The following is a 25,587-nucleotide window of genomic DNA, read 5'->3' as shown; positions in this document are numbered from 1 at the left end:
CCGCCGCAGCCGGCCCAGGTTACGGTGCGGGGCGAAGGGAGGAGCCTGCGCGGCGCCGGGGCGAGCGGCGTGGCCGCGTCCCGCTCCGCGCCGCGGGGTCCCCGCCGCTGCCGGGGGCGGGGGCGAGGGGTGCCGGGCCCCACTGGAGGCTGGCCAGGGCGGCGGGGCCACGGGGGCGCTCCGCGCTCACCTGGCCCGCGTCCCCTCCGCGCTCCCGCCGCGTCGGTCCCACCATCGCTACTGGAAGCCCATACCCGCTTGGGTGCGGGTGTCACGCACGCCGCGCCGGGGCCGGTGTGCGCCCGGGATGCGGCTAACCGGCGGGAAGCACAGCTAGCACGGTGGCTGAGGAGGGTGTCTGTGGGTAAGGAGGAAGAGGAGGGAGGTTTAAACGAAGGCGCAGTCGTCAGTATGGGGCTGTGGCACCTGGGAAGAGGGATCGCTGGGGAAGAGGGGGATTGCTCCCCCGAGGCGGAGGAGGTGGGGGGCTGCGGTAGGGGGGGCTGGCAGCCTGGGCTTCTGAGGGGGCCGTGCAGTGCAGTGCTGCGGGCTGGCCCGCATCTCTGCTAGGAATCTCTAGCCAGCGCAGCAGTTGCTCCATGATAAGCTTGGATGATGACCTTGGTGGCCTTCTGCTGAACTTGCTCAGCAGATATTGATCATATTGATGTCTTTCCTGGGGCCCAAACCTCGACACAGAAGGCTCGATGTGCGCTAAGATACTTGCATTTACCTCGTCCTTACCCCCAGACCCTTTCCTTCCATTCACTGGGTGTGTGGCTGTTCTGGCTGCTTGGCACCCCAGCCCTCAAGTACCGCTCTTGGTGCTGATGGCTGAGGTGTGGGGCAACAAGTCTTGGTCCTGGCTTTAAGAGCAGGAGGGGCTGATTTGGGCGAGCAATAAAGTCCTGTTGGTTTGAACACTTACTTTGTTATCTTTGATTTTTCATGCAACGCTGGTGGTTCACTGAGTTTGGCTGAAAGCGTTGTAAAATACAGGCTCCAGTCTGTGCCATGGAGGGGTTTCCCTGTGCTTAGTGCAGCTGTTCAGTTAATCTCACCCTGAAGCAGAGGTGCAAGGGACCCTTACAGTGCTGCAGGGATGTCGTCTGGGTAGCTAACAGTCTTCTGAGGGGAAGTGTTAAGGGCTTGGTGTTCCTGTTGTCCAGACACTGGCCATTCCAGGACTGCATTCCTGAGGAATGGCAATAAGAAGATAATGTTTGGTAGCTCGAAACTCTGGCAAGTGGAGAGCCTATCTGATGAGCATTTGGAAATTGTTGTCTTCCCTTAGACTATTTGGCAATCCAAACTCAGTCAGATCGGGGGTGATGTTAGGTTGAACATCAGGCTGATTTAGGTGTTCAGTATGGGAGACACGTTCTTTCCCAAGCAGTGTTGGACACTGACCTGAACGCTTCCCTGTAACCTCTTGCAGGGCGTCTGTGGCTCGTTCTTGCACAGCACAGGAAGGGCCTCTAGAGAAGTTTGAACCTCATGTCCTGGATGCCCCTTGGTGGCTGCTTCCAAGCTGTGAGCTTAATCTCAGACCTGTGTCCACACAACCAGGTTTGAGGAACTGCTGGATCCCTCTTCTTTCATGTCCCCAGAAAGGGCAGTTGCCAGTGCCTGCCCTTTGCTTTCCTCAGTTGGACAGAGCCATGTGCTCTGGTTCATGGAGCATCTGAGTTAGCTCATGGTTAGCCCTGATTCTGTGGCAGGGAAAAGGCACCACTGGTGAGGGCAGGAGGAGTTTGGTGTTGCGATTATTTTCCTTCCCTCCCACTGTATGCTTTGTACGGCCTCATGCTGTCAGGTCCATCGTGTGCATCTTGCCTGACTGTTAGGTGGTGCTGCAGACGTGTGAGTGAGAGCAGAGGTGAAGGGCTTTGCTGCCAGGCCGTTCAAAGCCGAGCTCACTTCCTCTCGCTAGGTCTGTTCTGGGTTCTCTGGGCTGCTCAGGACACTGGGGTTTATAAATATTGTGGTGTAAGTGAAAGTAGCCACTTCGCAGTCTCTGCCTCTTGGACTGCGAACCTCTCCAGAAGTTGTAAGCTCAGTTCCCAGCAGTACCACAGGCTGCTAGACAAGATGTGTCACCTCCTTAGCATACGTTTTCTATATTGTGAGACAAACATATATATTGATGTCTATCTCCCAGATTATCATCAAATGGGTTTCATTTGCCACAAGTCTTGGTCAAAGAATCTGGGCTTAAGCCCCCACCCAGAAACACCCACGGTGCCTGAGCTACCCTGTCTTGGCCTGTAATGATGAACCCTTCACTCTGTTTGCTCACACAAGACAGCAGCACCCACATGCCAGAGAATTTGCTGCGCCAGTTTCATTGAGGACTGATCCCTCAGGCTGATGACAACTAATTCAGCAGTTAGGCAGAGGTCTCCAAAGATGCTATGTTTCCATAGAGTTCCTGGAAACAAATTGGAAGAAGCCAGAAATCTTATTAGCATCCTCTCTGAGGCAAATTTCAAACTTAATTCAATACCTGAGAATCCCCACAGGAGCAGGCTAATTCAGAGCAAGCTGGTCATTGAGTGTTGTGGTGTTCACTGAGCAACAGATTTAGGAATGTGTGGGTGATGATAAACACATAAACACACACCTTTCAAATCACTTGTATTTTTATACCAGGATTACCTCAAAAAGAAGAATTGTCTCTGGGCAACCTGCAAACAGCGGTTCAGAAAACAAGTGACAGGTGTGGAACCGGTGACCACACCAGCTTCTGTACAAACCACAGCAGCAGAGACTACATTCTTAGGTAGAAAGTGTTGAGAAAACTGGAGTCTTCCTCATCATCATCCAAAAATAATGTGGTCACAGCACTCCCCAAGACAGGCAGCAGTACAGATCAAGATCTGTCACAGCCTCAGGGGACAAGAATCTCCCAGGTCCCTGCTAAATATCCTAACCACAGGTTTGATGCTTCTTTACCTCTCCTGCTCCATGGTGCAATTTGGTCTTGCATCAGCGCTGTTCATCACAAAATGACTCCGCTCTTTAAATAGCGCCAAATCAGTGCTTAAACGTGCTCTCCTATATGTGCAGACATCACACAGCACTCTACTGCTGCTCGTAAGTGAATTTTTGTTTCCTTTTATCGGCGCAGGTTTCTGCCAGCGAATCAGTCTGCTAGTGGAGACAGAGCAGAACTGCGGCGGAAGGCACACGCAAGGCAGTCAAAGCAGAGGTAAGTTGCTTGTACGTATGTGTTCGTGGTCTTTTTCTCTGTTGCCTGTCTCCACAAAGATGTGCAGCCTTGCTTTTGTGCAGTTGCTTGTCAGACTAGACAGCCTGCATCCCTTCTGATCTGCAAGGCTGTTGCTAACGCATCAAAGTGCGTGTTTGCTGAAGTTGAGGAGAGGAAGAAGTCCTGCGCAAGTGGGAAAAAGGAGTAACTGTTTCTGGAGTAACTGATGGTTCCATTTTGTTCTGTTCGTGGTGTTGTTTTTTTCCTAAGGATGTCACTGTGGGTGCATGAAAAGCTTGGTATTGAAAGCATGTGCATAAATTGGATATTATGCTTCCACAGTTTCAAATGTGTTTAAGCTTTTCTTGTAAGTTAACCAGGAGATTCTGGTATCTGCTAGCCACGTTCACTGCCCTGGTGCCGTCCTGTCCCACTTACAGTGTATGTGAAAAAAGTATAATGACTCTTGTAAGAGTACATTGATTAATTTCTAGAAGGTGTAGGGCCTATTTTCATTAAATATCAGAATTCTCCAGAAATGACCTTTCGAATGTGTCTTTCAAGTGGTCTCTTCCTCTGCTTTTTTACTTTTTCAATTAAATATTTCCATTAATTCCAGTTTGCCATGGTAAATTCTGCTCTTTGGTGTTGTTTCATTAGATAAAACGAGTAGGTGGCTGTTCATGGTTCCTACAGTCAAGACTTCCCCACTGAAATTAATGAGGCAGTGCGTGCCAAGCCTTGGAGTTAATTGGCGTACTCTCTCTGATTTACAAGCATTCAGCTGGAAGTGCCTGAAAACATGCCAGCTCAGCCACGTGACAATATGGTAGATAGAAAAAAGTATACCCTAAAAAGGGTAACAATTTAGGTACCCCATTGCCTCACCTATTAGTACAAAACCAAACTGGACTTAAGCTGAACTTAACAGTTTTGTTCCAAAACGATATTCCACATACAGAAATAGAAGAACATGTTTTACTTCTCTTTGAACTGAATAAAACAACAGAGAGCAGTGGAGTATCTACTATAAAACTGTGCTTCCAGAGCACACAGGTGGGAAGATTTCTGTTCTGTTGACATGTGCTGGTTTCAGCTGGGATAGAGTTAATTTTCTTCACAGTAGCTAGTATGGGGCTGTGTTTTGGAATTGGGCTGAAAAGAGTATTGATGGCACAGGGGTGTTTTAGTTCCTGCTGAGCAGGGCTTACACAGAGCCAAGGCCTTTCCTGCCTCTCACCCCACCCCCCAGCGAGGGGGCTGGGGGTGCACACGGAGCTGGGAGGGGACACGGATGGGACAGCTGAACCAACTGACCCCAGGGATGTCCCACACCATACGGCATCATGCTCAGCATGTAAAGCCAGGGGAAGAAGGACGGGGGGGATGTTCGGAGTGATGGCGTTTGTCTTCCCAAGTCACCGTTACGCGTGATGGAGCCCTGCTGTCCTGGGGATGGCTGAGCTCCTGCCTGCCTGCGGGAAGGAGGGAATGAATCCCTTGCTTTGCTTTGCTTGTATGAACATCTTTTGCTCACCTATTGAACTGTCTTTATCTCAGCCCGTGAGTTTTCTCACTTTTACTCTTCTGATTCTCTCCCCCATCCCACAAGGGGGGAGTGAGCGAGCGAGCAGCTGTGTGGGGCTTGGTTGCTGCATGGGGCTAAACCATGACAGGACAGAAGAGTGGAAGTATTCTCCTACAAAGTGGATGGACTAGAGTGAGTTTGGATGCCAATATTAAAATCAAGGGTATATCCCAGTTTTGATTTAATCCAAATGTTCTAGTGTCTCAAGGGCTTTGATAGATTTAATCAAAAATGAGAAGAATCGAGAACTCTCTCCCTCATGAAGAAGTTCAGAGCGAACAAACCTCTTGGCTATCCTTTCCAGGCTCTCCAAATCTTAATAATCTTCCCTATGACATGCCAGATAATATACTCTGTTTTTATGACCTGTATGTTTGCTCTATGCTGATTACAAAGGTGGCTACAGCCAAGAAGCAGGTCACTAAGTAGATAGAATGTGCTCTGCAATTTCTATTCAGAAAAGCTTCCCTAGAACCATCAGTCAGCCCCAAAACCCCATGAAAATTCAGTCGTTCCTCCAGGTGGCCAAGGCACAGATTTACAATAGGGAAGAAGACCATACGTGAGAGACAAAGGAACAAACTCATGGCACAAACTGTCGCCAATATCATACAAGCACATTCCCCCAGGTCTGTTCCACATCTTCCTGGAGCCCTTGGCTCCCACTACACAGCGCAAGCTGTGGAGAGTCCCTCCTCACACAGGTACTTCTCCTGGCAGCCACTTGGGGAACAGACCTCGGGCAACCTTCAGGAGACTCTCCGCTTGGGTCTTCCCATGGAATTCCACACCACTCTCTTCCTATCGCAAACACCCCGCATGTGCTCTTTCACACAGCCCCAAGATGTGGTTCCTCCTCGTGCTGCTCTGCTCCCAAGGAATTGCCTTCTTGGCAGGATTCACAGCACCCTCCACTCTGAATTCAGACAAAAGCCAGAACAGGAAGACTCGCAATCCTGAATGCTTTATGAACGTTGTAAGTAGGGTCGCCGCCTCCCTTTCTTTGCAAATTGCCTCTCCCCGTATCATTACCACCACCCCATCACTTAGAGTCTCTGCAGCACTATGACAGGGAGCACTCACCTAGAAGAAGCCTTGGTGCTCCTATCCAAACAGCCTGAGCTGCCAGAGAGAAGGATTCCTTTGCAGTGGAGGCAAAGGCTGGTTTCGAGTCTCAAGGGAAGCGAAGTCCTCCCCTTTCTGTAATAACCTGTTTGCCCAGTACAGTGGCAAGGGAGGATGAATCCCTTTTCCAAACTGCATATTCTCACAATACAAATTAATCCAAGACCCCTTGCTCTGAATCACCAAAGATTTCCTCACAATAGTGACAAGAGTGTAATAGGTGGTGCTGCGAGCGAGTCTGTTATAGGAGATCCACCCTACATCACTTGCCTAACCACACTTTGGCAAGAAAGGATTCATTATGGCCCAAATCCCACATCTTTTGGCACTGTCTTACACAGGTACTGCTGCATGTTTACTCTCTAGAAAGGTGTGATCTGCATCAGCCTTGCACAGCATGACAAACTCTCTCCCAATAGGTTAGTCGCTCAGTACAGTTCTGCTTTCTTCCATAGCGTGGGGCCAAATACCAGACAGCTACCACCTAAGCAGGTCTGAAGAAGACTTTGATGTATCTTTTAACAAGACTATGGAGGACAAAAACCCCCAAATTACTAAGTCTCTTAATGCCAGAATTACTATTTAAAGCATAGTTCATGTATGGCTATAACTTGCCACATTACTGTTCAAAAACAAATTAGCGGACACTGGAAATTAGAAAAGAAAGATCAGTGCTAAAAGCTTCTTTGCTATTAGCACCTGCATATCAAAATCAATTCACTTACAGTCTTTGAATGTTGTTAGTATATATGATTTACGTATAAGATCCGTGAGTAGATACTGGGTTTTATGCCATGCTGTGTCATTGTCCTTTTACAAAAATAAACTTGGAAACAGAGCAGAAAACAGGGGGAAGTGACATGTGGCCACATTCTTAGACAATTATTTTCCTTTCTTCTCTTAAGTGCATTCTAAGCGTCTTTTGGCAGAACAAATCCTTCAGGCCAAGACATCACCTTGTTTGTCTTTAGGTGCTTATGTTTTAGGCAACCAGTTAAAGTTCTCACCAAATCCATCAGTGGGGAAATTTGTACATGTTCAGAAAACAGGATGGGATGCACCCCTTCTGGTGTTCCTTCCTTCCCCGTATGCTTCCCTTATGTGTCCAGTCACTCTCACCTGAGTTTCTGCTTAGTTACAAGTAAAAAATTCTGCTCTTGACCTACTAACCTTCAGATAATTATTCTGTTACTGCACGTCAGCATAAATGTATGCAGTCTTTTGGAGACTGCAAGCTGAAAAACTCATTACTTTATTACAATTAGGGGAACTTTACAGGGAATCTGTATTAAGAAAATCTGATTAATGCATCTTCTCCCATAAAAAATGGCCTTAATGCAAAATTACCGGTTGTTAGAAAATCAGTATCTGGAGATGCTCTTATGAGCCTGTGCCTTTAGAATGAACTCTCTCTCCCAGATAAAGGGTTCAAGAAAAAAACGTTTTCCTTAGGTCTGCAGCACAGAAATGGACAACAAATAATGGGCTGCTAATCTAGTCTCACTTCTTCTTTGCTGCCTACTGCTTTTTTATTTATTTGATCTGTAGAGATCTCTTCACTAGCTAGACTTGTGCCTTCTGTGTTTGCAGGCTTCATAGCATTTCCTACGTATCCTGATTTGGCCCAAAGGGTTAAAGTGTTCTTTGCTTTGGGACCAGTAGGCACAATCACACATGCTACCAGTCCTCTGGTAGCATTTACAGATCTTCCCCGATCACTGATCAGGGTATGTCACTCCTCTTTCTAAAAGACATAATTGTCTGCTTCATCTCTACTGGATTCCCCCAACCTGAACTGATTTTAAGGGGGTGATGAGTTAAGAATGAATTCAGTGTATCAGACTGCTGAAAGTGCCGGTAGACTTCAGGCTTTCCACGGAGCTAAGCTGCAAGGCTTGGCATGGCATCTCTTTTGGAACTTCTTTAACAAAACAGGTATGCTTTCACCATTATTTGTTTAAATCAAATATTTTTGAGGGGAGCTCACAAATACCAGAATGAAAGGAGTTCGACATAGTCCACTAAATCTAGCCTTAAGGACTAGTAGAAAACCATAAATAAGATATTAGACATCTTAATTTTATTAGACTTGCAGTTCATTTACACTTGTGAAATATTTACTTGTAAAATTATAAAGGAAACACCTATTTCACACCAGAATTTGCCAGTTTAATAGAATTTGCTGGGAATGGTGGAAATCCCGCATGCTGTACTTTATGTCAAACTGCAGGACCACTTGCTGTTTCTAAGCTGTACCCATTATGTGACTGTAGAGCACCCAGCTCCACACCCTTCTCATTTGTCTGCTCCCTCTTAGTAGCAGTACTCATAGCATGGTTTGCACACCTGCCGAGACGAAATATTAGGGCAAAAAGGGGCTTCCTATACCCTGCAGTCCGGAGTGCAGCCGAGTGCCCTTTCTCACTGATGTCAGCGCACTAACCCCAGATGGAGAGTGACCTCCAGGGCTCATGCCCGATAAGAAGCAGGAAGGAATGTGGTGTGCTCTTGGGAAGAATAAACTTCAAAGGATACTGGGATGGCAAACGGTTTCAGCAATCTTAGTTAAGAGGCAAGGCTATTAGAGGAGCGGGAATGACAGTTTTCTACATGAAATATTCCTGCAACAAGGGGGAAAAGAGTTTTGCGTTTTTCCTCTCTTCCATTGCTGCTGGGCTGCAGAGGAGTTCTTCACCAGAAGGAACTGTTGAAAGGGCCTCTAACGCAGATCTGAGGATCTCTGGGAAAAGTTTGTTATAGTATCTTTGCTACGTAGCTGGGGCAGAATACAAAATCTGAACATGCTGAGCATGTCCAAGAGCGCCTTAATACAAGTAAGGCTAAAGTCATTTTGAAGGCAAACAACTTTTCGGTCTTATGTCTACATACAGTTGCAGGGACGTAGAGAGATGTGTTGGGGTCTTCATGTAATGCCAACCAGGACCCCAGCTAATGGTAAGATGAGCCACGTGACACATTCAAATCACACAAAGAAGAAAGGCTGAATTCAGGAGGGTCCCATCTTGCAATGATGTCCCTCAGTGTCCCCTCTTCTGGGGCTGAGACAAAGAAACGTTGGACAGATAGCAAAGCTTTTTGAAATGGATGGAGAAAGATCTTTTTTCTTTTACACAATTCATATTTTCCTTCCTAAATAGGAAGACATCCAGGTCAGCTGAACGTAAGAGATTGTTTCTTTTTGGTTGCTCCACATCAAAACATTTCCAGCCAAAACTCAAAGCTGTTTCTTCACACTTCTCTCAACAGCAAGATCTCATTCCTTTACTCTGGCTGCTACCTTTTTTCCATGCAGACCTTCCATGTGTCTGTTCTCCAGTGGTATCTGATCTCTCATACTCAGACTATTTAACAAGTGTTCCCATAAAAAGCCCCGAAACATGTAGCCTCATTACACTCGAGCAGACAGTCTATTAACAATCCTCTTCTACTGATTAAGCGCAGCACTGCTTAAAAGCATCACACAAACTGTAGGGACTGGGAGAAACAAAGGCCAGACACACACCCCAAATAATGTTTTCCATATGACTAAGCAATAATGTGGTAAAGAATCTCCCAAAGAGATCCAATTCTACATACTCATTCCTACCGTAGAATCACATATTTGAGAGTTTCTCCTCAGTTTTCTGCCTGATATTTGAAGAATATCCTATTAAAACGGGGTTTTAGCACAGCAGCTGTACATTGCTCAGGTCCTTCACAGCTTTATTCTGTCACAGCACTGCATCCCTGCCTTTATAACACTTCTGCTTTCTCTCCAGAGCCGAATAGACACATACGTAGGACATTCCCCTGCTGGAACATCGGTACAGAACATCATCCATTGGCATCAGGTATAGCCGCGCGCTGACGTACAAACCAACCCTTACGACTGCCTTTGACGCAGCCGACAGCCTCCAGGGAAGCGCGGAGGCGGTGGCTCTGGGAAACCGCCCGTCACAGCACCTCACATGCTGCCGTGAGCCCCTGGCACGTGGGGAGCACTGTTTCCCACGGCTCACCAGAGCATTACCTGAACTGTCCCCTTGGTATCAGGCACTGAGATTTCCCCAGGGCACGTCAGGCCTCTCTGCAGGTTGGGCTCTAATGGCTTCCAGCCTGCATCTTTATTTACGAAGACCTTTGCCTTGAAAAGCTGCGGCGGTGAACACGAGCGCGGTCTGGTCCCTTGGCAGGCAGCAGGAGGATAGTGGAAACTTGAGCAGCCAGGGGATGAGGCAGACCAAGGAGTGACCCAGGGTAAAGCTTTTCTCCCAGAGGGTTAATTGCAGCCTGGATCACCTCCCAAAGCCATTTAATCACACAAACGCGCTTCTGCTGGCGCAATGGCAAAGGGAGGAACTGTCTCTCCTGATGGCATCTTGAGCCACTCAGACCTAAACTTGTTCTGCCTAAGCTCCAAATCAGACCAGGGCAAGAGAGAGTCAGCTCAGAAACATGTCACTGCAAAAAATACACTCCAAGTGTATTTTTCTGCTCCTGATGTCTCCAACACATGTTTAGAACCAAATGTCTAGTAAATAAATTCCAAACCAAAACTCGTCCTGTTCCTCAAGAAAGAGAGAGTGTGAGCATGTGAGAGACGTTAGCCGTGTTGCTCAGTGCACCCGAAGGACATCCCTGGGCGTATGTAAAAGGCGTGTGTATGTGGCGCGTAGGGACACGGTTTACTGGTGGACTTGGCAGCGTTAGGTTTATGGTTGGACTTGACAGTCTTAAAGGTCTTTTCCAACCGAAACAATTCTATGGTTCTATGACATGCTTAAGCAGAAAGAGCTTCTGGTGGAGTGTAGGGTTCTTTGGTTACTGTATGTCCAGGTAACTTAATTTCCATTTCACCTTCTCTGTTTGCTTTCTGCCTTTTTGCTTATGGTAATTTGCGACAAGTCCTTTTGGATTCAAGGGATGGCACTTGACAACTGGGAGGGAGATGGAACAGATCAGTAGTGCACTGGGTGCTTTGAGAAGGGCAGCTGACTTGCTGGAGCTTAGCTACAGGGTGGGCTGTAACAGGAGCAACCCAGGAGTGACCATATGAGCATCAGGAGGCGAGGGGAGGGCTGGGAACGCCTGCATTTTTCTTATGACACTAGTGGTTCCCTGAGTTCGGCTTAAAGTGTTATAAAATGCGGGATCTGGTCTGTGCCATGGAGGGGATTCTCTGTGCTCAGTGGGGCTGCTGAGTTAATGCTGTCCTGAAGCAGAGGTGCAAGGGACTCTTGCAGTGCTACAAGGATATTGTCTGGGTAGCTAACAGTCTTCTGAGGGGAAGGGTTAAGGGGTTAAGGGGTTAAGGTCTCTTGTCCAGACACTGGTCATTCCAGGATGGCATTTCTTGGGAATACATGTTTCTGAGGGTGGTCTTGCACACACAACTCCAGCAGGCCACAGATTTCTTTCCTGAAAGTAGCGTAACTCATGGCATTTGGAGAAATATCACTTATAGTGCTTAGAAATTAAAAAGATAAATGATCTTCCATGCCTTTTTTTGAGGGTGCTGTTCTGAAGTGTAATTGCTATTTAATGTAAAAAATGAGTTGCCCGTATTCCTTCTCTGCTGAAGGTCCTCCCAATAAACTTTCTTTTCACTTCTGGCTCACATGAAACTTTTAAAGTGTTGTTAAATTCTTTCAGGAAGTAAGAATCACATTTCCTACACAGACTGAGTAGGTGACAGTTTGCCCATGCACAGAGACTTGGCACCTTTTGGGGGAAAAAAAGCCTTATTCAACAAACTAATTAAAACTTTCTGGATTCAAATCCTCACTTAAAAGCGTGGTAAAGAACAGTAAACCAACATGTAAAGCAGAAGTGAACCTGTAGTCACTTCTGTGCCAGAGATGTGATGCTGGATTAAGTAGTAATTTACACCATCTTGGGAAAGGTGACGCCTGAAGCTATCATTATACTTTGTGGAGGAGTTTGGGGTTTTTAGTTCTTCTTTTTTTCTTTATTTTTTTTAATACCTTTCCTTGTTATCACGCATTTGTATATTGGTGTTGGGAGAGGACTAGGTAAACTACTGAGCTGAGTGATTTGAGGTTTCTTTCAATGAGTTGCAGTTTATAAACTCTACCAGCCTAGCCAGTTGCTGGAGGAGGTTGTCTGTTCCTTAGGATCTGGATGTGAAGAAATACTGGCAAGGAATACTTTTTCACCTTTGAGGTGTTACTCACTCCTCCGTGTCTTTAGGCCAACAGAACACCCACTGCGTGCTGAAAGATCGATCTATTGGGGGAATCCTAGTGAGGTTTGTCACAGGTAGGCGTAGTGTACGTTTCTGTTACAAACCAACTTAATTTTCTTCTGGTAAACAGCCATTGAAAGGGTTAGAACTGGTGCCAGCTAATGAAAGCTACAGTCAATGGAGTTATACTGCTTTAACCAGAGAAGGATAGAGACAATATGAGTAATTTTGTACGGCCTCCCACCTCGCTGGAGAATAAATATGAAAATTGCATGGAAATAAAAGTTCTCAAATATAAGGTAGAGGGACTGGACTTAAAATGGACAGTTACACACATATGTTTTAAAACGTGTTTAAAAATACGCTCGAAATATAGGAAATGTGGGTTTTGAACTATAAAGAAAAAAGAGACTTTGGGGTGTCTGCAGACACTTGAAATATGCACGCCTTACTCAGAACGACTATGCGAGCGTACTACAGAAATACTATCAGCATCTTGTCTTCGGAGCCATGAACACTTGAAGGGGACGGTGACACCAGTAACAATTCTCTTCCCGAGGAAGCTCTACTGCAATTAACGTATAAAGTTAGCAGGTTAAACATGAACCATATTCATTGTTTGGGCTAAGACGAGAAGGCTGAGCAAAGGTGATGAAAGCGGCTGCCTACTTAATAAGCTAATTACACTGGGAACTCTGATTGAAGGTGTGGGATCTAGGTACTTCCCTTTTCCTGGTAGGCGTCTGAGGTGTTCTTGCAGAGGGTTTGGGACGTGTTTCAGTCAGAAGTAGCTAGGGTGGTAAACTAGCTACCATTTGTAGTTACTTGGTTTAAGTTTTAGGTTTCATGCTTTTTTTTTTCTTTCTCCCCCCCCCCTTTCTTCACTTGTGAAATTTTCTTCCTCTCTCTCTCCCTCCTCCCCTCCTCAGCCTGTTCTGCTACTTTCCTTTTTAGGCAACTGGAGGCTGTTATTGCAAAAATGACAAAGGAAAATGCTCCTCTGTTGTAACTTGTTCTGTCGGTCTCCTGCAAGCCGCTGTTCTCATGTTTACCTCCCTGGGTTGGGTTTCTGAAGACAATTGTTTCATGCTACCAAGTAGAAATCACTTAGACCTGTCGCTTTAGAAAGAGTGATACTTTCAAGTTAAATATTAACCAGATTCAAACAAGCTCAAGAGCATTTCAAGTGTGGTTAACTTGTTGGGCTGGTGAGCAAGAACGAACTCAAGCAGTGAAGAATAGGCATGGGGATACTGTATTCAGAGGTACGTGACTGTTTCGTGCGCAGTAACCGAAGCTATGGAAGCTATGGATATTCACTGGGTTTGTTCCCTTCGCAGCCTCCCGTACGCAGGCTTGTAGAGGTCTGGAAGTTCTTTTCCTTTGGAAATGCTGTACTTCAGCTATTACAGACAGAAGTACTCGTTGTGGGAGTAAAGAAAATGCAATAACCAATGTAATTATTGTGACTTCCCGGAGCAAGTACATGTTCAGCATTTTTTTTGTTGTTCTGTGTTGAGATCAGAATGATAGGTTAGCGGTTGGACTCGATCTTAAGGGTCTTTTCCAACCTTAACCATTCTATGATTCTATGGTTCTGAGCTCGGTGCAAACAACAAGCATCTTTGCAAAGTGCGAACAACTCCTTGGCTTATGTTGAATGCAGATAATAAAGCTAATGCCTAAAGAAACATCCCCCCCACCTCACAATTGTTTTAGGAATGTGACTTTTTTTTTTTTTTTAGCTCTTATCTTTATGAGTTTGTCCCAGACCATGGTCCATTTAACATACCCCTGGATTTTAGCATAAAAACTACCTAAACGTATTCATTATTTTATACACTTTCCATTTGTACCCTTGGGAACAAATTAGGATTCTAGTCCTTTTTGACTGTGAATACAGTGGATTGCACTGCTGTTCCTTTTTCTGGAGATAGCATTACATAGCTGTTCCTTGAAAAGGTTACATTTCTATGCTGAAAGCCACCCTTTTATTTTTAAAAGGCTATTCAATGAAATCAAGTATCTTCTTCTCTTTCAGTATTACAGGGAGCTTGAATCTATGCAGTCATACGGTGGTGGGCTGGGTAGAATGCACCTTATTCTGGAAGGATTCGTTGCCTCTCTCCAGGTCTGCTACTCTGAGATAGTGCTGTACAAGAAACACGTGTCACCTAGCTTAATTAAAGCGGTGTTTAGAGAATGTTCAATTGCTGTCCATATCTTCCATACTTTCTAGTTAATATTTTCATACACGTGTTTTCTTCCTTTAAAAATTTTGAGTGAGGTATAGTTTTCTGGGTAAAGTATGGTTCATTTATATAGGCTAGAAATCTAGAGAAGTGCAAATAAGAAAGGGTAAGGTGCCTTTTCTGAGGACCGTGGGTTGGATACTAGTGCATTCCTCAGCATCACAAACATGATTTAGACGTTCCCGTCCAGTTTGTAGCATGCCTCTGGGTGAATTTTAGTGCACAGGGAGAGACTGTGGATTGATTCAGAATACCTGGGTGTTATGATGTGATTCCTTTTTGACTGAGCAACTGCAAAGATTGACGTAACTTAGGCAACGCCCTGCAGGTCTCAAAGGAGGAAATAATTATAACCTGAAATTGCTCTCCCTGTTGCGAGATTGGCTTTACCTTGGCCTCCTCTCTATTGGCTGAATGGTTTGTCCTTAGTGCCGTGCCTTTAATCTTCATTTCACATGTGGTAGAACTTGCTGAGTAGCTTGTGGTTTGTGACGGCCTCGGTAAAGCTGAGCAGAGGGAGATGCGAGAAGCTCTGAAAACAAGCAGACAAATTCAGATGTGGCAGTTTATCTGGATCTTAGTAAACTACCTGATTTCAATCGCATGCCCCACAACTGATTAAAAACAATTTTTAAAAAATCAGTTGTGTAGAGGTATTGTCCTTCTTCCTAACAGTGAAATATTTTTACTTTTCTTGCCCCCTTTATCTGGTGATCTTGTACTGAGTGCTCTCAGCCATGAAAACCCTTGCCTGTCCTATGACTGCTTCTCACCTTTCCTGAAGCCTCAGATACTGAACATTGAGATCCTCTTCTGAAGGCCTTGTAGAAGTAGTATTGTAGAAAGAGAGATTCTTATCGAACTATAGAGGTTTTGCTTTAAAACTGCATATTCAATTTTCCTTTGAACACCTGACTTGTGTGGGTATCACTCGGTCATTGTCATATCTAATCTTCAAACTCTAATTTCCAGTCCCCAGTGCCTGCCCTTTGCTCTCCGCAGTTGGACAGAGCCACGTGCTCTGGTTCATGGTTAGCCCTGATGCTGCAGCAGGGAAAAGGCACCACTGGTGAGGGCAGGAGGAGTTTGGTGTCGCGATTCTCTGTTTTCCCTCCCCTCCATCGTACGCTTTGTGCAGCATCACTCTGTCAGGTCCATCGTGTGCATCTTGCCTGACTGTTAGGTGGTGCTGCAGACGTGTGAGTGAGAGCAGAGGTGAAGGGCTTTGCTGCCAGGCCGTTCAAAGCCGAGCTCACTTCCCCTTTACCTAGGCTGGAATTCTCCCCCTCCCTTCAGAGCTACAGCCCGTGTTTGTATTGGGTGTAATGTCTGATACGCCTATGCCACGTCTGCCCTGCTACGTCGTGGAGGTGGGCTAGGAGTTCTCTGGGGTGGTCAGGACACCGGGGTTTATAAATAATGTGGCTCAGGCGAGAGTAGCCACCCTGTGTCTTGGACGGCCAGCACCCCCAGACGTCGTGAGCTCAGTTCCCGCTGGTGCTTTCTTCAGTGCTTTCTGTTGTGGGAGCACTGGCCTTTGTTTCCCACATGTGCTTAAAGGAGGTGCCATAGGCTTTATGCCTGTGCTCCTGTTGCCACTGCATCTTTAACGAGGGGAGGGAGCTGCAGGTGTTCTCCTGGCTGTCCGACGCTGCTGTGAGACTTCTGCGCCCGTAGTCCTGCTCTTCTCCACAGCTGAGCCTGAGCATGAGATGTGAACTTTGGATTCTTCTGATGCTGCTTCCATCTTGCATGTGAAGCCCAGTTATCCTGAGTACGTATCTTACAGGTTTATTTCCCTCCTGTGTGTGATGGGTGGATAACAATAACGTAATAACCGTAACATGAATCAGAAGCTGGTTTTTAAGCTACATCATTGCTGAGACAGTCTTCTAACACTGTAGAAAACTCACTGAGGGTTTCCAGACTTTTAGCCTCCATGCTTTTCTGTAGAGGTAAAGGAAATGTGTGTTCTCGGGTTTTAGAAGGAAACTACTGCTTGTACGTAACGCTGTCCTAACTCTATAACTGGCCTCGCTGCTGATAGTCCAGTTAGGACTAATTTAGACAGAGCTGCCAGAGCGCCAACCCAAAAAAGTGGAAGGTGGAACAGGGGTTTGGGGCCGAGGCTTCACAGCCACAGAATCCCTTGCATGCTTCTCAGGCTCCAGCCTGGAGCCAGCGAGGTTTTGCGTCCATCCTGCTGCTACTGGAAGCCTGTTTTGGAGCTTTACTCTGCCCGTGGCTAGAAATCTCTAATTTTCATGCTAAGCTTCTTGGCCAGATATATTACCTTTTTTACCTTGTTCCTTGAAATTAGTTGGCTCTTCTTCTCTAATACTTACCCTTTAATTTATTTTGGAACACTTACAGCCCTGTCTTTTTTATTCCTAGCCAAGCTAAGCAAATCAGTCTTTCTTCAGGCTCTTCATGTTCCTCAGTTGTGTAGAGGTTTTACACTCCTGCCATAGTCTGATTTCATTTTTGGACCCACATGACAAGAACTGTACCCACTCTCCCAGTTAAGTGCCTTCTATAAAAGCTCTCTTCTCTTTCTGTGGGAAAGACTGCCTAATGTAACGCTTGCCACTGGTTGCCGTTTCCGATGCCTTTCTTTCACAGGTAACTGACTGCCACCTATTTGTGATTTTTCTTACCTTTATTCTTTCCTAACACATTTTTTTCTGAAGCCCAGTTGTTATTGATATCAAAATAATGAACTTATCATTGTTTGGATTGCTTTGTTCCTTTTCTTAAATATTCTGCTACTGTGTTTGCTCCTCCAGTCATGGAGTTGTGTTCGTCAATTTGGGAAGTATATTACAAGCCTGATCAATGGGACTTTTCACCTCTCTTTGACTAAAAGAGAGATTTTCTAGAATGCAAACCAGCAGAGTGGGCCTCAAGAAAATCCCATAAAACCAGGAAAAAATGTGTTGGTTTTTTTAAATATGAATGGAACATACTGATGTGTGAAAGAATCAATTCTACAAAGAATCCCCACTGCAGTGGAATAATAATGATAATAATACAAATACTTCGATTGCCCTTGTATTAGCTGTTAGACTGGATGAGAATTGCTTCCTTACATTCTCTGTGCCCTGGATGTTTTCTGAGAAAAGCCAGTTTCAGAAGGTAAAAGAGCACAAGTGACTCATGTGCTGGTCTCTGTGCATGACTTCAGTCCCAAATAATGTAGTCTCTTAGGGAGTGGTAAGTGCTCCATTATTATTCATGGCTCTAGAACTGAGTTCAACAGTGGTGTAAGGTTTAGGAAAAGATCCCACAGGTCAATGAGAGTATCAGTCAGAAATGCCTTTGACTTACTGACCTAGCAAGTAAAACTCTTCGAGGCAGTACAGAAAGAAAAGCGCAAAAGCACATCATTTGGTGCCACGGGCTGCTGAACTAGCAAGAATCGATGAGAAAGTAATAGAGTTGTACGGTAAATGGCTGGGATTTGAGCATGTGTTCAACTAAGCAGCAAATCTCCTGCATCTTTAAATAAGCAAAGCAATACCTAAAAGCAAGAACAGTAGGGAAGTCAGAGGTGCAGGCAGACTCCACTTTATCTTCTCTTTCCTGGACGTGAAGATACGGTACCAGACAGTGACATGACAGAGGTCGAGGGTCTAGAGCAAACTGGTCATTTCGATGGCACCGGTATGCAGTCACTTACATCAAGAGGGGTTTAAAAGAGGGATTTCTCCTCAAAATCGTTGTCTTGTAGATCAAAGTTTGTCTGAAGTGAAAGTGTAAATAAGATGAATCTTTTTAATGATTAAAAAAAAAAAAAAAAAAGAAAGAAAAAGCTAACTGCAAGGGGGCTGAGGAACAGGCTCAGAGTCCAGGGCTAGATCTTGTCCATGTACTGTAGTTAGGATGTCATGAAAGGAGGATGGGAAGGAAAAGCTGCAGATAATATCTAAAGAAAATGCTTATCTTGGAAAATGGTGACTAAAAACCTCGGTATCGAAGACAGAAGAAACTTATTCTCCTTTTGACTGGAGAACTGGAAATGCTACCAGTCTGTCACACTTCCCACTGTTATTTTCTGCCTGTATTAAGCCATTAGAAACTCATAGTAATCGTATCATTCTCAGCCTCTCCTTAGTCTGAGATCTTGCTGCTGGAGAGGGAAGAAATTGCAGGTTAAGTCAGGGGTGTGTAGAAATACTGAGCGAAGACTTGAACAGCAAGCCGTTCCTAAAAGCCACGCAGGACCTTGCCCGTGGGCGTACATACATGTATTTTTTTTAGGTACGTGCAAATTTAATGTGAAGCCCTAGAAAAGAAACGTGAAGTTTTTAGATTTCAGTGGAGTTTTGGAGTGGGTTTTGGTTTGGTGGGTTTTGTTGTTGGTGTTTTTTTTTCAACATTTCTAGCTCAGCTTTCACCCAAAGTGTGGTTCTGTTTTGGGAACTGATGAGTCAGAAGTGATGCCACTTGTTCAGCTGCGCTCATCCAAAGGGAAAACCTGCTGTAAGCTTAGAGAGGTGTGGGCTTATCAGCGCTTGTTGCTTAATACAGTGACCAACTCCTCTGAGATCAGAAGCTATTTTTTAATGGCTGCAGGTGAACCGGGTTTATTTCTTGGATTATAGACACATCATCCAAATGGAATAGAAAGTTCATTCCGCTGTGCAAAGGCTGTGATTTCCGAGGCTGAGGGCTGGGAGCTGCTGTGTGGCAGCTATGGGAATATCTCTTACCACCATCTTCTGGAAGCCACCTAGAACTACAAGCTCGGTCAGGAGTGCTTGGCAGCGTCTTAGGATGTGCAAGTAGTACGCCAGAATGGGTAGAATGGATGTCTTAGTGAAATGTGTGCTAATGAATATTATCCTCTCCCTTCAGCCCATTTGTCAGGCAGCTTATAATAACAATTTCAACGAAGTTCAGCTCCTTTTGGAGCACAACAGCAACTGTCTGAACATCCAAGACAGCTTCGGTGGAGACACCCCTTTAATCTGTGCATGCAAACAGGGAAACAACAGGATAGTTAGTTATCTTCTGAAAAGAAATGCTGATGTCAACCTCAGAAACAAGGTAAGTGGACACTGACTCCTTTGCAGTGACTGTTCTTCCAGATTCCTGGCGAGCGTGTGTGGGGACTCCGGCAGTACCGCCAAACCTGAGGTTTGTTTCCGACGGAGGCATAAGTACAGCCCCCCATATTATAACTTAATAAACATTTATGATTCTATTTGTCTCCTCATTTATTTTCCCGACTTGCCATTGCACACAATAATAATAAACGTTGGCAGCCTGAATTTCTCTCTGCGTTCACATTCCCAGTTCAGGTAATACCGCGTGCCACCCCCAGCCCCCCCGGGGGCCCTGCCTGCTTACCCGTGCAGCACTCGCGTTCCCCTCGCCCTCCTGCTTGCATCTGTCCGTTCTGCAGCTTTTCTTTTCCCTCTGCCTTTTCCTTCACCCCGGTTAAAAGGAAGGGCTGAAGGAGAACCTGTCCATCGCTCACAAACGTATCCCTGAGGAGAGACTGACTCTATGAAAACCTTCTTTATTCCTTCTGCAGACCTGCTCCGTCACAGTATTTGACACATAATAGCCTGCTGGGGGTTAGGAGGGAAGCCTTTGTCAGCTCTTCACCTCTGCCCTATTTTAAAAACCCTACCTGCCTTGCACAACAGCTGTGACTGGCTGTCTTCCCTAAGGTGATGAGGAAGTGTGTTTTTGTGGTAGATTTCCTTGTAGGTTACCAATAAAAAGTAGCCAAAAGACACAAGTTCTGGCTCCATTACTAATTTATTCTTATGATGTTAAGGGTGATAAATAGCCAGGAAAAAACCCACAACATTGTAAATTCTGCTGTATCATCTCATACGCCAAGGCAATGTTTAGCAAGTCTCTACACGTTTGTGGGCTGTCTTGTATCTCTGGTTTCCGGGGCATTTGATTATTTCGTAGGAGGGCAGCAAATATTTGTGAGGTCAGAGGCATGTTCTACCCTGTCTAATCCTCCTGACGCAGAAGGCTGTCCCTCTTACTTCAAAGTCCCTTTGAAAGTCCCTGTTGCAGTCAGACCATTCTAACTGCGCTGGCAGCCATTCACTAGCTGTGCCTGGCTTTCCTGAATGCTTTTCTGCTTCACCTTCACAGATGGAATCAGGCCCTTGGGCGCAGAACCTGACCGTAGTGCTCAGGACTGAGAATGGGGAGCAGAGGATGACACAGAAAGGCTTCTCTGCTTATTTTGGGCCCCAGTGTAACACTGCAGCCTAGTTTGTCGAATTCCAGTTTGATGACCTGTAGGAAGTTTAGCACAAGTGTTCTTTAACACATAAGTTAAAAGCTTCTACCCTTTAGTTGCTTTGGTACACTCAGTGTTCAAAGACTTTTTTAAACTCTCTTCTCACTAGGAATCTGCTGGGAGTGTTGCCACTTGCCTCTGTCTCTCACCTGTGCTAAAGGAGATGCCATAAACTCTCTTATGTCTTTGCTTCCGTAACCAGCACCTCTGTAAGAGGTAGAGCTGTGGGATTCTTCCTGCTGATTTAACTTGCTGGGCAGCTGTAGCAGCCACATGAGATCTCCACTCTGCCCGCTTTCCCCCTGCAGCCATGCCCAGGTTTGCAGACACACACATGGAATCCACGGATCCCACATCCTTCTTGTGTGTGTAGCCCAATTTCCATGAGCCTGGATGTGTTAAGTGTGCTTCTACCTGAAGGAAGCAAAGTGTGTGTGTCTGTTTCTGCTTGAAAATCAGATAAATATTTCTAATAGATAACCTAAAAGAATTTAAAATGGTCTATTGTTGTCAATATTCGACAAATGTAATCACATTACTGAATCTGGTACTAACGAGATGTTTTGTGTTTAGAAAGACCGCACATGTCTGCATTACGCTGTGCGAAAACGGTTTACCTTCCTTGACTATGTGCTCATCATAATCCTCATGCCAGTTATGCTTCTTGGATACCTTCTTATGGTGAGTCTGAATGAAAGCAGGAAAGCCCCATTATCTTTCCCTTTCCCCTTATCACCTTCTTATCTCAGTATTTTGGACCTGGAACCCGTACACAATATGGACTGCTGTTTCTAAAGCAAGGACTGATGGAGAGCAACAGAAGACGCAGGGGTTTTGCTGTGAATACAGCTAGTGAAGGAACAGAATTGTATCATTGCATCAGTCTGGCATTTGCAGAAGCCAGACACTCTTCTGCTTGGAAAAAAAAACCCCAGTATTTAGCCAAAATCTACTTAGTACTATATGAAGATGAACTGTCTTACTGTGTTGCTCTTTCCTTTGCACCAAACAGGTCTCAAAGACTAAGCAAAATGAAAACCTCATCAAGATGTTGCTTAGAGCTGGAGCGGATGTTAATGCTACAGACTTTGTAAGTGGGTTTGTACAAATGCAAATGTGGTTTGGTTGCGTGCAACATTACTAAAACCAGACTCAGAATCCTCTAACAATATAGCCCTGCTTTCAGAGTAAGATCAGGGACTAAACTGACTGTGAAGCAGCATGAGGATTCAGTGTTTTCCCTTGCCACTTAGGCAATAGTTTTGTAATGTAAACAGAAATAATTCTCCACTGATCAACTAATTCTCCCTTTCTGACCAATGCCCTCCTAAAATAATCCAGGCAAGCTGGGCTGAGATATTTACGTATTAAATACCCATAAAGATTCTAGTGATATAAGGGTCTGAGTTTGTCACTGTTTATGTTCTTGGACCGGAGCAGGTTTGTGGGCCAAGGTTGTGCCATAGTGCTAGACCCCGTGTCTTCTCTTGATCTTCAGAGTGCACTGGTCTGCCATGCGTAGGGGTCGGTATCTGCTGTCCCACTGGGTGTGGTAAAGAGCTCCTGTCCTCTAAGGCAGAAAAGGAGAAGCCCCAATTTTAGCACATTCTAAAACACTGAAGCGTGAGGAAACAGTATTGCTTAAGACACAGTTGTTGAGCTCAAGATCATGGAATCTTCTGAAACTAGAATTATTATTCTATAGTATCTATAGAATCTATAGTATATATAGATATAGATTATAGTATATAGTATATATAGATATAGATATAGTGTATATATATATATATAATCTATAGTATTATAGAAACAAGAATTATTGGCTTCCTGATAAAAGTAGCAGACCTGTTTCCGCGGCTGCATCCTCAGGGAGGAATGATTTTTTTTGTTCCTGTTGCCCTTATGAGAATGTATTTGTTTTACTGTGTAGTGTACTGTGACAGGAAACGATACGTGTCTTTTGCATCCAGCTGTTAGGGGGAAACTGATAAGGCTACAAGTAGTCAAACTTGCCTAAGGTCTACTAAAGAAGTCCTAGAACTAAAATTCATCTGCTTCTGTTTCCCTTCAGTCTGGCAGCACAGCCCTTCACTACGCCTGTGAAATGAAAAACCAGGCAGTCATTCCTCTGCTGCTTGAAGCTCACGCAGACACCTCTGTAAAGAATCAGGTAAGGAGCTGAAGCTGATAACTGTATTTCCTTATGAGGGTGAGCCAGGATGTCGCAGGCCTTAGCTGGTGTACAGCAGTTTAAAAAAAGGGCGCCCATCCTCCTGGCAGCAGACTTTTTGTTGTGTGGTGTGAAGCAACGTTTGCTCCGCTCCCTGTGTTGGCAAGAGAACCTTTAAAGTCCAAATCCTCCACTGCGGGATTTCTACCAGTAAACACTGCCTGCATGTCCTCTGGATGGGCAGATCTCTTAGCTCTCTTTGTGGTACCTCGTCTTAACTCAGAGCTGCTCTACAGTTGTTCCTAAGGTGCGGGCTGCAGGGGAGTGGTAAGAGCCTTCCTAGGTGCTTTATGTGCCGCTGGACACCATTATTCTGAGAGGTGTTAAGTCCAGCTGCTTCTGTCATCGGAAAAGCTCAAAAGTTGTCCAAATAAATATTGACCTGGGAGTATCTGCATTATTGAGTTGAAGTGAGCAATGTATTGCCCGTGTTGCTCTTGAAATCAGCTCTTAGCTTAGCTCTGCACTGACTTCAGACGTTAGCCCCAGGAAGCAGTGGAACGGCTGTCACTGCTGGAGGGGAGGGGAGGACTCTGCCCCTGGCTTCAGCGAGTATAATATTAGACCCAGAACATTAAAAAATCTTTGTTTTAGAGCAAAGATGTGACAGTGAATCTTACGCAGGAGAGCACTGTATGTGGGTGGCAAATTTGGGAAAGCTCTTTGTACTTGACCCCTGTCCGTCATATTCAATGTATTTAATCTGTTTCTTTCAGGATGGGGAGACTCCCTTAGATATAGCAAGAAGATTGCAGTTCCACAACATTGAAAGCATGCTAAGGAAAACTTCCTAGTCATCAAGGACTCTTGGACGCGCAAAAAAATTACCTCATCTGGCAATCCATCTTGCACAGCAGCAGGAGTTGTGCAGAGGGTTGAGGGCTGTTACTTGATAAAGACTTGGTCCAAATCCACCATTCCTTGCTGCAGATTTTGACTCTTTTGTGTGAGACTTGTCAATACCCCCAAGACCACGTGGGCTGAAAGGAGTTTGTTTGATTTTACTAAGCCGTGAATGATTACAATAGCTTTCAAAATATGGCCCTGCGTATCTGCTTCCCTGGTTTCAGTACTTGATTGCACAGACTGTGGATTTTGAAAGCCAGCTGTAATATTCTGGAAGCTTAAACATTGCACATGACAGTTGGCAGCCAATGCAAAAATGAAATATTCTTTAGAGTGTGTGTTACTTTTTCTGTAGGGGATACACTTGACAACTGAACAATATGCCACAGCAGTTTGTACCAAGTCCAGTACCCATCCTCTTTGTTTTTCCCTTCCTACAATGGGAGTGACTGGGAAAGTAGATCTCTCAGCTTAGCCTTCCTCCTTCCATCCCTGCTACAGGTCTCACACACCTTAATTCTCACTGTGTTGTTACAAGAGAAGGATTATCTTATATATATAAAAAAAAAAAAAGAAACAAAAGAAATAGCAAAAAGAGATTCAGTGAGTTGCTGGGGACCACAAAGAAAGCCAATTCCCAGGTTGCTTTAATGCATTAAGAAGTAACAATGAAAATATGTTTGGCCTGGTAGAGAAATAAGTCTCTTGACTACCTTTCCGATAGAAACAGCGTACTAAAGGAAAAAAAAATCAACAAATGAAATGCTGTTGTTGGGAACCAGGGGTATCCTTCCGACGGGACTGGACCGGATAGCATGCTTTGCAGAGTCACGCATGCAGCAGGGGGTGCATATACCAAATAATAGTAGATTAATGAGTCTTCTCTTGCATAGGTGGAGACAGAAGAAAACCTGCAGTGTAAGCTATGTATTAACGTGCCTGGTACTTTGTGATTTAATAATGCAGAAATAAAGGGGAATCACCTTTTAAATGCTTCTGTATCTTGCTTTCTTGGTTTAATAGATCTCTGTTATTGTTGACAGTTTTGGGCATTTCCTGTAAGCTGTCATAAGTTCAGAAGACAGATGCCATGATCAGCACGGCTAATGGCTGCTAGACTAAGTGCACAGACGAGCTGGTGTATTTTTCCTGTGTTGCAGAACACAGATATCTTTTTCAGCCTAAATATTCTATTGGATGCTGACTCCAACTGTGACGGATCTTGGCTGGGCAATATGAGCTTGAGATCCCACCCAGAGGCATCCTGTGAAACAAAGCTACCCTGACTGAGCCTGTAATAATGGACACTTTGGGTGCAGCCTGGGGACGGACGCTCTTACCTACCAGATCAACTTGTAGGTGAGAAGATGTGAGGCACTTGCATGGATAGTAAAGATGTTCTGCCTCTTTGGGCTAATGGCTGGGAAGGGAAAATAGCTGACTGCTTTCCCATGCTGTAGAAATTCCTTTATCAAAGAATGGCCAAGACACAGAGCTATGTAAAAGTCAAAGCTGATAGCTCAGAGCGCTTTCAACAATTTCATTGCCAGTGTCAAGAATAATTCATGGGGTGGAAACTGTATTGCTTGGAGTGCAGCTTGCCTGATGGGTCTATATCTCCTCATTCCTCAGCTGCAATCCATGGTCTTTGAAGTTGGAGGGTTTAGAGCGTGAACAAACATTTGGGTGATGTGTAGGCACGGAGGGCAGGAGAATACTTCTATGAGTTTTTCTGAGGTTGGATTCCTTGATGTTTGGAAATTATCTATTGCCTGCTCAATTTCTTGTGTCTGAAGATCCCAGACACATTTGTGTCTGTGTTGACACTATAGGTAAATGTGAGGATGGAAAAAGGA

At 45.1% G+C, this 25,587-nt stretch overlaps 1 protein-coding gene across 4 annotated transcripts; it reads left to right on the top strand.

Moving 5' to 3' along the window:
* Positions 1-10: 10 nt before the first annotated feature.
* ANKRD22 (ankyrin repeat domain 22) lies at positions 11-24,722 on the top strand. Of its 4 annotated transcripts, XM_064463756.1 has the most exons (9): positions 11-364; positions 3,131-3,211; positions 5,637-5,775; positions 9,704-9,775; positions 19,239-19,430; positions 21,229-21,336; positions 21,668-21,745; positions 22,727-22,825; positions 23,602-24,722. In XM_064463756.1, the coding sequence occupies exons 3-9, from the start codon at positions 5,644-5,646 to the stop codon at positions 23,677-23,679; spliced, it is 759 nt and encodes a 252-aa protein (XP_064319826.1). In that variant the 5' UTR covers positions 11-364; positions 3,131-3,211; positions 5,637-5,643; the 3' UTR covers positions 23,680-24,722. The 4 variants fall into 4 exon arrangements, with proteins under 4 accessions (XP_064319826.1, XP_064319828.1, XP_064319827.1 ...); XM_064463758.1 differs by lacking the exons at positions 11-364; positions 3,131-3,211 and adding an exon at positions 7,676-8,758 and having other exon boundaries at positions 5,692-5,775; XM_064463757.1 differs by lacking the exons at positions 11-364; positions 3,131-3,211 and adding an exon at positions 7,515-8,758 and having other exon boundaries at positions 5,692-5,775.
* Positions 24,723-25,587: the final 865 nt, after the last annotated feature.

Source organism: Phalacrocorax carbo, chromosome 12 (assembly GCF_963921805.1).
Source record: "Phalacrocorax carbo chromosome 12, bPhaCar2.1, whole genome shotgun sequence".
NCBI lineage: Eukaryota > Metazoa > Chordata > Aves > Suliformes > Phalacrocoracidae > Phalacrocorax > Phalacrocorax carbo.
This window is presented reverse-complemented; position numbering and strand designations above follow the sequence as displayed.

Excerpts from the sequence above, each read along its gene's own strand:
- ANKRD22 (XM_064463756.1), top strand. The coding sequence starts at position 5,644 with ATGTGGTTCCTCCTCGTGCTGCTCTGCTCCCAAGGAATTGCCTTCTTG. Across the intron at positions 5,776-9,703 it reads CTGAATGCTTTATGAACGTT|AGCCGAATAGACACATACGT; the intron begins GTAAGTAGGGTC and ends CTTTCTCTCCAG. Across the intron at positions 9,776-19,238 it reads ACATCATCCATTGGCATCAG|CCCATTTGTCAGGCAGCTTA; the intron begins GTATAGCCGCGC and ends CTCTCCCTTCAG.